Source organism: Manduca sexta, chromosome 13, assembly GCF_014839805.1.
Source record: "Manduca sexta isolate Smith_Timp_Sample1 chromosome 13, JHU_Msex_v1.0, whole genome shotgun sequence".
Taxonomy (NCBI): domain Eukaryota; kingdom Metazoa; phylum Arthropoda; class Insecta; order Lepidoptera; family Sphingidae; genus Manduca; species Manduca sexta.
The window spans coordinates 13,349,074-13,363,872 of NC_051127.1; the positions used below are offsets into that span (position 1 = coordinate 13,349,074).

Here is a 14,799-nt window from a genome sequence, read left to right on the forward strand (position 1 = left end):
GCAATGATTGATTGACCACTACAAAGTTTGAAAATATAATTTGAATTTTACGACCTACTAGACTGCATGTGATCATTATGGTTTTCCCTTTGATAAAAAATATGTAATTTATCAAAGGTTTTTTCTGTACTTAAACAAAAAGATATGTGTACCTACAATGAGATCGCCCATTGTTTTGTACCTTTCACTACCACATTAAAATGTGGAACTAGGTAGTGACATCTATAAATAACGGTTTGCAAATAAACAACTTTTTTATAAAATGACTAATAAAATTATATTTTAGGTACATAAATAAGTTTAAAATTTTACATAACTTGCCTACGTCCTATTTAAATATTTATTGTAAATAGGTAAATTTAATCTTTAGAATAATGAATGAAGGTAGAAACAATATAAACACTCTAGCTACCCACATTTCATTTAACAAGTGTAAAGTTTGAAAAAGTGACTGTTACCAAATTGTTATATTTATGCCACTTTACATAATAAATATTTGTGAGTACAATCATACAAATTTTAAATTTATTTAGGAGAGTTTTGAATTAAGAGTAAGTACAACTTTTTTTTGTATGTAAGCAAGTGCAGTTTTGAGGATGTGCACCACCAGGTGACGAATGAGTATGATGCAGATTCAATACCCATTTTCAGTAGCCCCAGTCGCTGGCACCTCTCCAACGTCCTAATTCTACCGTTTGTGTAATCCACGCGTACCGCTGCTACCTACACAAATTTCCGTAATGTGTTGTTTCTAAAGTCCTCATAAATTAAGTTCCGTGTAAATCCGAGTGTGCAGTTCTAATAAAATCCCTATAACTTTACCTATCTAATGGCAATTAATAAATTAATTTCTTGTTAAGTTCACCGTTTTTGCAGTAAAAAGTATTGCGTTTCTCGTCTTGTCGATTTATGTGTAGACTTTTATAATCCCCAAGAGCTCGCCATTAGACAGGCACGTGCCGCCTTTGGCCTTGACGACAGTCGTGCCTATAGCTATCTAGTTACGTTTAACGAAGGTACATTTGTATGAAAGGTCCTTCGTCCTATAGCCGCGCAGAAAATTCCACACGCCCCGGCGTGCCCCTTGCGCACCGCGCATGTGCAGCTTTGACAGCGCGACCGTGCCAACACGTCCTAATTTTCCTCGCTTTGCTTTGTAGCATATTCAACACGGAAAATATCTTATGTTTTGTTCACGCCACCCGCGAAACGCCGTGCTGGGTGTATAAAAGCGCAGCGATGCGCCCAGCAGGGCTCGACTGAGCCACAATGGTGGCGAATGTCGGCGTCGTCAATCCAATAAATGGTAAACATTTTTGTCACAGTGACGACGGTAGGCAGTTGGCGGATTAATACAGTGTTGATGGATTATGTAGTGGAGGCGACGGCGTACATAAGCGCGGTAGCGGCGTTCGCCGCCGTGGTGCTGGTGGTGCTGCTGTTCCTGGGCCGGCGCTGGTGCTACTCCGCCGTCGCCAGCCGCAAGGCCTGCTGCGATGAGATACTCGACGTGAACCCACCACCTGCCGCGCCTTGTCTACCGATCGACAATGTTCACTTTGGTAAGCAATGTTTCCATTTATCTTGCGAGTATTATCGATTTTTGTTTGTATATTTTTATTATTTTCTCTAATAAAAATTCAAATTAAGCATATAAAGTAAGTACTTGTTGTAGTAACTAATACTTTCATATAAGACAACATTTTCTAAACTTCCATGAACTTAAACATAGATATCGATTAATTTATTAAATATTCATTGTTTTGTTTGACGTTAGTAAAAGCGTTAGTGAAAGCCTTAGTGCGTGGTAGCAGAGGTAAAGTGATATTGTATTTTGTAGTGGTTAGTGTAGCTTCAAGGGCGAAGAGTGCGTCACCAAGGTCTCATGCAGAGTAAGAGTTTATTACTTTTATGTTTTATCACCAATTAGAGATATTAGATAGGTGTTTAATAGTCTCTAGAAGCTTAAAGTGACAGGTACTTTTCATGTAGAGTTTCTAGCGTTCTGCGTACTGTGCATTGACGATGTCGATACGTCTGTGTTGTTATAGATGCTTTGTCGAAACCGATCCATTACCCCGAACGCGTTTTCGCGTTTGAGACTTCCGACTCAGATGAGGAACTGCGTATGCGCATCCAACAGGTGAGATTGAGACAGTCCAAATCAAACTTAGCTGAGTTTCTTGTAATTATTTTTAACTTACTTATAATTTTAATTGATGTGTATATTCAAATGATGGTTTTAACTAGTTCATATTAAATAGGTAACAACTTGCCTTTTAGTATGTTTTAAGGCCCCTTTGCTATGCATTCAGAATATGTGAGATCACCTTATACACATTATACTTACCCATAATATAACCTGGTTACCTACATAGTATTTTCGTTGTGAGTTTGTTTACAATATTCGAGGAAACAACGATAAACATTGATCACTATTATCCATAGATATCTATCTACGTTAAAACATTTAAATCATTATTTTAGAATATCAGCACAGAGAATATAAAAATACTATGTCTATCATTTACTCAGACCTTACTTACTTTGAAACCAAATAAATAATCCCAACTTGAACGTTTGTTTAATATTAAGTATTCCAAAATATGCGATTCAAAAATCATACTATATTTAATAGTAAATTGCATAAACCCTGACTTTTCTACTTCGTGCTATTACTAAATTTGGGATCGCAAAGGAAGTGCAAACTGCAAATTGCACTTGCGCAATTCGGCAGGATACATGTGCCCACAGCATGATGTGGTAAAATTCCAGTGACCGAGGGACTATAAATACACCACGTTTGGTTATTTCAATAAGATAACCGATGCATACGAATATAGTACGCCATTGGTTATTTACAAATTATCGTAGTTTTAGTTTAATTCATCTTTAGACTTCCAGCCTCTGTGTTGTGTAGAACTTACTTAGTTTGTTGAAGTAGAGTAATTTCAATGTTGAATCAAGTAGTGTTTAAATGCCTAATTTGGATACAGTGGTAGTGGTGCGTAGAAATTAAATGTTTTTATATTCATAGGGCTAATAACATGAGAATTCATATACTTGTAAGTGCATAATAATTCTTATAAAAATTTAAAATACATTATTCATTAAATGTCATTATCAACTTTCAATCACCCGCAAACATGATATGAAATAATTTTCATTTAATTAATTGCCATTTAGAACTACAACAACAGTTTTAAGCTTAGACAATATATAAAGGACGCGTTTTGTATTATCTTTCGTTTCTACCAAAGTTGGTAGAAATGCAAATTCTTATGAACACTATAAAAACTTACAAGTGTTTAAGATTTATTTATGTGTGCGTTTATACCGCTACAAAATGGTATAATGTGTTACACTTCGTATGCGGTAATAAGCACAGGCGCGTTCTTTCTAGAAGGTCTAAGGTGTTAAGCGAACAAAATATAACACAGTTAACGTCGCATTGCCTAATCCTGATTACCTCGAGCTAAGCTAACTTAATTTAGCTTATCTTGAATAGCTAAGACATTTACACATACAACAGCCTAGTTTACATAGTATGTTACAAGTATGCAAAATGTCTCAGCCGAACTAAACTGGCTTAGTCCTTGATCTGCAATCAGCGCTAAGCCTAGATGATGGTGACATTTAGAGATACCCCTATTCAAACAAAACCCGGTGTATATAATGAGTATACAATGTATAATATCAAAGTCTATACTCACCTTCGACAGTTAGCAACAAAAACAATAACATGTTTGCCGCCATTTCCCTAGGGACAGTCTAAGGAAGAAGTCGAGTGCCACTATGAGGAGAAGAACGAGAACGCCTCCCAGCCGATCAAGGTGGACGTGGAACTGGTGGAGACAGCCCTGAGGGAGACCAGCATCCGGGAGACGAAGATCGACGAGGTGCTGCCGCAGCGAGCTGAGTATATCCACACTCTAGAAGCGCAGAGCAGTGTGGATAGTGATGTTATCGCGCATAATGTAAGGATTCTTAAATATTAGATAAGAAAAGGGAGATTTTTTGCACAGTACTACTTTGTAAAGATATGTATGATGTATTATGTACTTGTAAGAGAAGAAGAAGAAGTTCGCAAAAGGAATAATAAAGGTGAAGATCAACAAATTCGAAAGCTGGTAAAGAATAAAGATACGTTTACTCCAGGTGAATTAGGACATACTTATTAGCTTACAAAATAATAGACGAGAGTTCCAAAGATGATTCCAATATAGATTATAAACTGCGTATATTTCTTATAACTTTGCCAATTATGAACGTGTTTAAACTTTAATAGCAATTTTATTTTAATGCAATTCCGACACTAGTTACCTAACAGTATAATTAAGTACTTAGTCATAAATTACATGCCTAATTTGAAATAGTGTTTACTAATATATTATCATAATTATTTATGGTTAATATTATTTGCTTAACATACTTTATTATACTATTTAACGATGTCTTGTTTATTTACTATCGTCGTGACGAATAGGCAAAATAAATCTTTGGAACCACGTCATAGGTACGAATTAAATTCCGATACTAAGATCAATGTGCCCGTATTAAATTGTTTCCATTCAATATCAAGATAAATAAAGTCCTGTTATATGTTATTGCTTTCGGGGATAGCTATTTTAATATCAGTGTTTTTAATTATGATTATTACCAATTAATTAATGCTCGCGGATTCGCCTGCGTGAAACATCTTTCCCGCTACAAAAGTCTCTAAAACTCTATAGCAATTCATAGCACCACATGAAATTATGCACATTCTATTTAAAATTACAGATAGATTAACTCTAGTATTTCAAATTCGAACTACCGGGAAAAAACGTAGCCTCTTTGGTAATTACAGGACATGGTGTACCCGAGTACCAAATTAGATCAATTCAGTTCTGCTTACTTCAATTAACTTTTAACATCCAAACATTTTCACAAACTTTCACATTTCTAATATAAGTAAATAACATCAAATAAGACACATATTACAATGAGACACAGGTCATTCCTATAGTAATAGGTTCAACTGGTATAGTAACAAAAAGTTTATCCAGATATATCAATACGATAAATTACACCATAGATATCAACAAAAGCGTTAGGGGACACTTTTTTCGTACACGGGGAAGACATGGGGGACACAGGGAGACTGAATCATCTCTTCCCTGAAGGTATCAGGGCGGGTGGTCAATAAACTTGAGCAAAAAAGTTCGTGTCAGAGAAGACAATGAAAGTTGAGTAAGTCAATTAAGTATGAAAAAAGTGAAATAAGATTCATATTTCAATGTTAAAGGACACGTCGCTGCTTTGTGGCGAGAGCAGTAGCTCCCAAGAGCGCGGTTCTGTCGAACTGACGATCCTGTACGACGCTCCCGTTCGTAGCATGACCGTGCATGTATTACAGGCGCGCTCCTTACCACAGAAAAATCAGGGACAAATTCTACAGAGCCAGGTAAAAATAACCCACGGACATTTTTATGTTATAATTTATGGCGTATTTAAATGCAACATCGAGAAAAAATCGCAAATGCGTTTTTAAATTTCAATACAATAACGAAAGTTTTGTGGAACAGAAATCAAGAGTGTGATAAAATAAACGCGTGACTTATTTTGAAGTGATGACTCATGACATAAATAATCTTATATAATTATATTATTATTCATGTGCATTTATGTATATAGGTTCGCGTAGTTCTTCTGCCTTTAAAAAAGCAGAAGTTCAAATCGAAAATACGAAACGGTGAAAATCCCCAGTACATGGAAAGTTTCGTTTTGCACAAAATTAATCCAGGTAAGTTTTATTAGTTGTTTTTATTATAACTTACAACTAAATGCCTAATGACTTTTATGTACGCACATACCTACTACTTTGCATATATAAGAATTTCTCTTATTGTGCTATAAGAAAACAGACAGTGGCGTATTGAAGTTGGTGCGAGGGTTGACAAAATGCGTGATTGCATGACTTTTATTTTATTTTGGATCCGCCTGAGAGGCTAGAACCCTAGCTATGCTAACAGATATTTTAAATTATCAGCTTTTATTCTCGTAGGTTAATTAAAGGTAGAGTCTATTCGTCAGCAACGTAAAACTGGCAGTTTCGTTTTGCAATTAAAGAATTCCAAGGAATTTATAAGACTCCAATATTTGAATAATTTTCGACAGAGGATGTATACGGGTTGGGTCTGCGCATCCGTGTGTACGGGTGTGAGCGCATGCGTCGTCATCGGCTTCTGGGCGAGGCTGCCATCTCCTTCGCTACGCTCAACCTTGAGCTCGAGAACAGTCTATGGCTGCAACTGTCACCACGCCAACATCATCAGGCTAGTTTGCATGTAAGCACCAACAGTCTATATTTTGTATTAAAACGTTTTATCTATGCAGACACGATATCCCATAAGTCACTCCCCTTTTTTTAAAAAGCAAGTGAACAGCAAAACGACCTTTATAATCTTTATAACATTGCGTTAGCCTTTGCTTAAAAATTGAAAAACTTAGCCATTAAATTTTTTAGAAAGTTGGAAATACCAATCATTTATGCCATCTGTAAATTTAAGAGTAAAGAATAAATGTAGAATAAAGTAGAGAATAATATTGTTGTAAGCGAACTGACATCTTAATTGAACTTGAACTATTATACTTGCAGCTTCCCAAACTGGACATAAATCAGTCTATAACAGGCGTCCTGGCGAGTCCATCTTCTCTAACTACAGCGACGACTCCGTCTGGTGCGGGCGTGGGTGCGGGTGCTGGCGGCGAGGCGTGCAGCCTGGCGCGCTCCGACTCCGCGTCCTCCTGCTGCAGCACCAGGTCTGCGCCGGAGCTGTTGCTGGGCCTGCAGTATAACTCAACCACGGGTCATCTGTCCGTTGAGGTAAGTGTTCTTTGGGTGCTCCGTGCTATCGAATACACAGTGATCATTAAATAATCCTTTTTTTAATATTCAAGGAAAATCATAAACTTACAAATTAGTAAAATTAATGTCAACAATACGGTAAAATTAAGCTGCTCATTACTAGCTTTCACCTCTCGAGATGAATGATCAGTATTTATCTCTGATTTCGATATCCATGAGTCATCAAATAAATTTCGATAAAGGAAAAGATCCGTTTAACGAAACTCCATCCATATTTCGTATAGTGAAAGTTCTACAAGGTGCCCAGAATGCCATTTTCTGTTCATATGTTTAAATGCAGTATTCATATATTTTCCACCCTATTGACTAGCATCGCCATATTGCAGGTGATAAAGGGCACACATTTCCGCAAGCTGTCGCCGAACAAGGCGCCGGACACGTATGTAAAACTGTGCCTCATCAGTTCACTAGGCATGGAGATGGGCCGCTGCAAGTCCACCACCCGCCGCGCACAGTCCAACCCGCTCTACAAGGAACTTTTTATCTTTCAGGTTCGTGTGACTTGCTACGCTTTGTCTTGTCGCCTCTCTGGACGGTTTCGAACCATAAATGCAGAGGCAAATGGTGTTAGAATGACCTACTTAAACTTTCGCCCGACATAAGAACCTATACTCAAAACTTTCTGATCCACAACTTATATACACTTTTACTGTACGCAGTAGCCATGTGTCACGTACATTATGAAAATTATGTCTGAATTACAGAGGTATAGAGATTATGTTTCATTATTTGGTCGCCAGGTGGCGCTATTCCAACTGAGCGAGGTAACGCTGATGGTCTCGGTGTGGTGGAGACGCAGCGTGAAGCGCAACGAGATGGTAGGCTGGTTCTCGCTGGGACACAGCTCCTCCGGCCGGGAGGAAGAGCGCCACTGGAAGGAGCTTTGCGAGCGACAGGGCGAACAGGTACATGCTATCTGTATTATCAACAACAATCAGACTAGTATCAAATATCAACCTGACGTAACACGACTGTTGCAAATTGCACACTGTTCACAGTGCACACTTAAGTAACCCTACAGAAGCTGATGGGAAGTGAAGTGGGGTCCAACGGAATGTCTACTGACGAGAGATAATTACCCCTCGGCAGTCGACACAATTATGCCGGCCTGTTGGAACCGGATGAATGTAGGATGATCCGGGAACGTGACACATTAATTTGGGCCACCATGGCGGATCTTAACAACTTGTGTACGGTGATCGCTATCCGGGTGGATATAAATATATCCTACCACCAGCAAATTAATTGCTCGTTGGAATTTATTTTGCGTGACACCCTGAATTTCTTGCGACAGGTTCAGCGCTGGCACGTGCTGCTGGACTCCTGACGGTCGCTGACTTAGCGCGGGGACGCGCACGCTTGAGCTTCTGTATCGCGGACGCCGCGCCGTCCGGCCGCGCCGCGCCACGGCTCGCGACCGGCCCGCCCCGCCGCGGCCCGGCCCGCACGCGCCACGAGCGGCTTGCACTTCCACATCCACCACTCTCGAGTTGTTTCGGTGCGTCACGCACGACACGGCACTTCGCTTTTGTCCATGCCGACTTTATGCGTGTCTTTCACAACTTGATTTTCATTCGGTGTGATGTTTAATCGTTTCTGCACGGAGTTTTTTGGAGGGCATGTTTATGACTGAATGTATCGATGATATTATGTACGGCGAAAGATATTTTGAAAATGTGTAACGCTTTATTGATTAAAGGAACGCATTAGCAAGGAATTGTAATGTTCCGATAATTTGTAACAAAATTTTCGTCTTGGGTTGAAAGTGTTCCGTGTAGTTTTACTTGCAAACAATGGAACACAGATGTTTTGTAGCATATACTCGTACTTGTATAATGATGATGAAGACTTGGAGCGCACAATACATGTGAGATAGGATAATGTTCTAGAGGGATATTTATTAAATATTAATGTACCAACACATACCGATATTAAATATTCTAGTATGTCTGATATATTGTACCTACTTTGTATTTTTAAGATTAACATTTTTGTATTGTATTTATGAAACGGTCGTTTCTAGTCATTATCAAATATTTAATAGTTTCCAACGCTTTTCTATTAATTATAAAAATTTCATTCTTATATAAATAGATATAAGCTGCGACAAACCAAATTCTTCGGTTAATCTTCTGGTAAAAAATAAATATGTCTATTCCATTAAAGAATCCATAACCTTAACTATTTGACTACTTTTGAATTCGGTATACGTGTATACTTACATTTTCATTTCTGAAATATTAAAAAACATATTTGACACGTTCATCAATCCACACCAAATAAATACTTACCCATTTGAATTTTATGAATTTAGTCAATTTTAGATGCTTAGTTAAATTTCATATATAAAAATATATTTTAACTCGATATATTAAAGTTATTTCTCTCGAGTCTCCACATATTCGTAATATTAAGTTTCGTTCTTAGATGTTATTGCTCAACGTTTTTAAACGCGATGTGCTTGAATTACTATTTTTTTCCTTAGAAACCTCAGTATATTTTATGTCAAAAACGTACTTTTGTAACAAGTGATTTGTGGTTTGGTAATTTTATAGATATAGGAGAGCCTTGAACAATAATAGTGAATTTAATGCAAATTAACACTGCATCAGTACATATTCTTAAAAGAGATAGGTTAGTATATTATTTATGGTCAATCCGTCTTTGATCTTTAAATATGACACACATTGGGCCGACAGTCCTATTTTTTGCCCCTGAATAGGGTTGCCATCCGTCCGGAATTCCCTGGATTTATCCTAGTTTGATGGGCCTCCGGGGGCCGTCCGGCATAGGTTTTTAAAGTGTTCACTTAGTGGACACTTTTGTTGTCAGGGGAAATCCAGTTTTTATAGACATGAGATAAATTTAAATAAATCTTAGTAAAAAAAAACTGTATAAATGAATAAAAATTATAGCGATGTTTTTATTTTCGTTGCAAAAAATATTTTTTAGAGGGGACAAACCCATATTCCGCTCAAATGTCCGGGATTTTTCCCGTGTCTATCCGGCGTCTGCAATTTAGATGATGGCAGCCCTACCTGAACCCTTTGTTAGCTATCTATGCTACTGTTTGTACTTAGAGGGTTCCCATAGGTATTTAAGGGGCCTGTGTGTTATTAAAAGTGAATGCCTCGTATACAGCTCGCTAGTTACTAAAGTACGCTTTCTAACTTGACATTTCTATTAGCTATTTGACGTATGACGCCATTAAATCTAGTGCTTTATAAATATTGACCAATGGTATATATTATAATTGTGAATTTTATATGTATTATTGGTGTTTCACTTTGTGTAATAAGTATAAAAGAATATAGTATAGACGTATATACGACTACGTATCAGACGCAACAATTTATAGCTGATAAAAATAATTCTCATATTTTTGTTTTAATTGAAAGATATATTTATAGTTCTATAGAGTAATGTTTAGTCGTAATTTTCCTTATACTGTGCGAGGATACAAAATTCCTCATTTTTCTTATCACTATTATCACAATTAAAAATAACAATGATATTATTGTTCTGCTATGAAATTAGTACTTATAAGTATACATTATTCAAAACTGTTATTAAATATTTTAAACAACCAATCATATAAATATTGCGTAAAAATAAAATTATTTATATTTATGGGAAAAAATAGGATCTATATATGATTAAAATGTATAATTTTAATATATTTACAAGTACATAATTTATTTACAGATATTAATACTTTAGTGCGTGGATATTTCATTTGTATTTTTTAAGTAATTTGTAGGCAACAGATTACTATTTACAACCAAAATGCCAAATCATAGGACCTGCTGTAAGTATCAGCTATTTATAAAGCCCAAGTAAAATGTGATAGAGCAACTAAGGGGATATTTGGTGAAATACTCATGAAGAATATCATCAACTATGCATATTATTTTGTAGAATAAATATATTTATACAAAATGTACAGGTGCGGATTTAGACTTATTCTTTTCAATAATCATGAGTTGTTTTTTCTGGCTTTGGATATATTTCTGATTATAAGTTGTACTATTATAATGAATCAATTTAGAATTTGAACGCGTTACCGCGACTCTGCGATAAAAGTAAGAAAAAATAAAAAAAGCGAAAAAGAAAACTATTAAATAAAAAATATATATCTCAATGATACGACTATACCTCAACTCAACCTTTTTCTCGGGGTACAGAGACTTGTGAGTTGTGTACCACAAGGAAAATCATTGACATTAAATTTCTCAATGTCCACGTAATTAAAATAAAGGTTTTTAGTAATAATAATAAATATTAACTGATTTTATTCTTAGGGTTATCAGTAGAGTTGGGTAGGACATGACATGAAAAAGTGTTTGTAAAAGTAGCCTCTTTTTAGCATTGAGCCGGTACAACGTCCTACTTAAAATGAGGCGAGACGTAATGAGGCTCGGCGCTTCAATGCGTATCTTACAGTATTTTGTAATGTTAACCCTCAAAATATTTCCCTCTTGCTCGCGACTCGAAACGCAGTAATGTAATGTTCATTGTAAAATAACGTCATATTGTAATTTGTAGCATGCGGTTCTCTACCTCACTGTCCTCGTCCTACAGTTTACCAGAGACGGAGAATAAGTAACGCGACTGCCGCGACATAAAATTTGAAGTAGTACAATATAAAGTTTGAGCCACTCTTACATTTTGACGTCATGTCCCGGACAAATGTACCGCCTCTTGTATGTCCTACTCAACATTAGTTATCAGTTAGCACAAAACTCAAGCAATTGTGGGAGAGTTTCTTCAGATTTTGTGAGATATTTAAATACAAAAAAAGTAATATTTTTTATTATTTATTTTATTTACACATTTATTTCCATATCAACACACAGCTATTACAGGTTACACCCAAGTCTACCGGCGGAATGATATAGTATAATATATTTGAATTTGTGCCACTTACACATGCTCGTAGGCTACAGTTTGAGAAAGTATAGCTGAACCAACACGTCATAATAATTAATTTGGTAAAACATTATTATCAGATACTATCATTTAAAAGTACTTTAGATTTTATGAATATCTCTAAAATCGTATCTGATTTAGTGTGTTTCTATTCTTAATGTTTAAATTCTTAATGTTATAAAAATTGTTTTAATTAAACACAGCACTATGTATGTGACTGACCGAGTGTTTGCACATTATTTGATCTTGTCATCTATATAATAAAATAAATGAAATTGTTTCCGGAATATAAATGTTCTTAACATAAAAAAAAACTTTGAAATTGTTACCAATATTATAAAGTATGTAATGAGGATTTCTCAATAAAAATCACTTTATACATTTTTCCTAATTATTTTTTTATTTCACAAGTTCCCAAACAAATGATGCTTATTGTGTTTAGAAAAGTTATTTACAGAAGGCGATGTTGTTAATATTACCTATTTCTAATCAATTATACATTACTAATTATTGTTGGTTAAACATTAAAATTGTACTAGTTTCAGCATTAACTCCAACGAGGCCATATTTAATAAGCGCGATATCAACACAACACGCATTAGATACAATTTAATCGTTTAAAATAATTAAAATAAATTATCCTCTCGTGACAACTCGTATGGTAGTTAATTTTAAAACAAACATTCTGTAGTGCATTTAGTTTAACTAAAACTTTCGGTTCGCCATGGAGGGCAGTTTCAGATCCCTTTTGAGAAAATTTTGCTTAGAAAGTTCTATTGCCGGCCTAAAATATTTTTATTTATATCCTGATGTATTATCAAGGTAAAATAAAATGTTTTTGCTGCTCTGAAAAAGGACCGACACAAGAAACTTTAAATATTATCAATGTTTTTGTATTTTTTTGTTTAACAATATCTTTGAATATTTGCAGATGTTTCTGGGCTGCAAACATATTGTCCGTATCAATACTTGCATTCCATCTCTCCTGGTTGCTCTACAGCCGCTTTACCGACATGCCCACCCGCATTGCCTTAGAAAACCAGTACGAACCGCTGCATAGCCTGTCCTATCCAGCCATCACCATTTGTTCTCCTAACCAAATCACCTCTAACGCTATAAGGAATTTTGATAGAACGTTGGTGTAAGTTTATATACCGTAAAAACGCCGACTCTAAATGATTCTAGCGGAAGACAGCAGTGGTATACTTCAATCCTAACTCTTATGCCCTTATTTTTTGTACAACTGAAAAACAACGACCAGCAATTTACTCGTCAGATGGCTGGCGCTTCTTCTAACTATAAAAATAGTAACATCACGCAGAACTATGAACAAAACACTAAGTAGCACCGCGTTACGTCACAGATTCCCGTTGCTTCCATTCCTGATATAGTCTAGCACTGTTGTCATATTTAAGCTAATTCTACCAACTATAGGTATCTCATAAATTAGTAATAGGTGTATTACTAATAATATATGGTCATTTCTTTAAGCGACGGTAACGCAACATTCAAGCTGGAAACCATACTACCAAAGCTGTTGGGTTTCTATGAAATCCTTTCGGAATGGAATAATGACGACTTGCGATACCTACAGACTCTGCTAGATAATAACAGATACCAGGTATTTACCAAAGTCTTTATATCATGTCATGGGTGTTTGAACGAATGTCAGTACGTATTTAATTTTTTTATAAATTTAAGTAGCTTTTCTTAGGTTAGTTACATTAGAGTTATTTGTTTCCAATGCATGCTGTGACAACCTTAAAAAGTAGTGCACTTAGGGTTTTTATTTTATATTGCGTACTAAGCATAATACTATAAGCAATAATGTAACTCCTACTTAGTTATTCATAAGTAAATGATATGTACCAAAGGCACTCCGAGAAGGAAAATATATTAACAACGCATCTAATTTTAGATTGCTGAATCTGCCACAATTGGGTCTTGCCAAGTTATAGAAAAAGCTCTTAGCATAATAATTAAAATGTGTAAATTTAATTGTTTCCTTCCCAGAATATCATCATTTCTGTTATAGGGGTATTTTAAAACAGATAAATGAGAATTCGACGTAGGAGGATCTTATCATTGAGCAACATATATGTGCTTATATGTGCTTAACATTTACCCGTTTGGCCTATGAAACTATTGAGGGCCTGTCCTCCATCTTCAGATTAGGCAATATGAACATCGCATGCACGGTTTGAATTAAAAACACGAGTGTATTATTGTCGAGATTGGAATCTAACCTTGGTGAAGGTACCCGTACCCAACAGGTGTGACATATCACTCTTAACAGAAACTGGAATGCATACAGATACTTATCATTGTTTTAGTAAGACGGAAACTGAAGGGATTGTGAAAACAGAAGCGTATATAGTACATACCTATACTATAAGTATTTTTTTTTTTGTTAAATTACTATATAAATAGCAGCAAGTAGTTTATGTCACTTTTGCGATCTGAAATCCAATTCTAAGTTCTTCGTATGTTTCTGATCCTTGCAATATTAGTTGATAGTTCATAGACTAACCCATTGAAAGGATCTGAGAAATACTCCCGCAGTCAGAAAATTTTGACGTCCTAGAAATTCCCATGAAATTTCTAATTAAAAAACGCAAAACCTCAATTACTTTTCATGTGGGAGGAAACTTAAATCACATCACCAGAAGACGTAGTAAGTTTGAAAAGGCAGTAAGTTCGCCCCTGCTACATACCAAAACTAAGACCCGCAGATGATTGTGTGTTAAAATTGTGTTTTTGTAATAATTATTGTAAGTATAATATAGAAATAATTAGGTAAGAGAAATATTAATTAAATTTACGAACTTTTGTACCTTCATGATATTGTCTGTTTTTAGATGCCGGAGGTTCTGCAAGCATTACCACAAACCTGCAAAGATTTTCTCAAGCTATGTATTTTCGAACACAAAGTATACCACAATTGTAAAACATTATTCAGG

At 35.7% G+C, this 14,799-nt stretch overlaps 1 protein-coding gene across 7 annotated transcripts; it reads left to right on the top strand.

Moving 5' to 3' along the window:
• Positions 1–396: 396 nt before the first annotated feature.
• Positions 397–12,230, top strand: LOC115449117 (synaptotagmin-16). Of its 7 annotated transcripts, none has more exons than XM_030176839.2 (11): positions 397–498; positions 1,377–1,562; positions 2,052–2,143; positions 3,765–3,977; positions 5,288–5,446; positions 5,677–5,785; positions 6,160–6,329; positions 6,641–6,868; positions 7,237–7,401; positions 7,651–7,815; positions 8,205–12,230. In XM_030176839.2, exons 1-11 carry the CDS (start codon positions 474–476, stop codon positions 8,235–8,237), a joined length of 1,545 nt encoding a protein of 514 aa, XP_030032699.2. In that variant the 5' UTR covers positions 397–473; the 3' UTR covers positions 8,238–12,230. The 7 variants fall into 7 exon arrangements, with proteins under 7 accessions (XP_030032699.2, XP_030032696.2, XP_030032697.2 ...); XM_030176836.2 differs by having other exon boundaries at positions 401–498; positions 1,326–1,562; XM_030176837.2 differs by having other exon boundaries at positions 416–551; positions 1,326–1,562.
• Positions 12,231–14,799: the final 2,569 nt, after the last annotated feature.

What these genes read in the sequence shown, in the direction of transcription:
- LOC115449117 (XM_030176836.2), top strand. Translation starts at nt 474, where the DNA reads ATGCCACTTTACATAATAAATATTT. An exon ending in GATCGACAATGTTCACTTTG is followed by an intron (nt 1,563 to 2,051) that starts GTAAGCAATGTT and finishes GTGTTGTTATAG; the next exon opens with ATGCTTTGTCGAAACCGATC. An exon ending in CGGGTCATCTGTCCGTTGAG is followed by an intron (nt 6,869 to 7,236) that starts GTAAGTGTTCTT and finishes GCCATATTGCAG; the next exon opens with GTGATAAAGGGCACACATTT.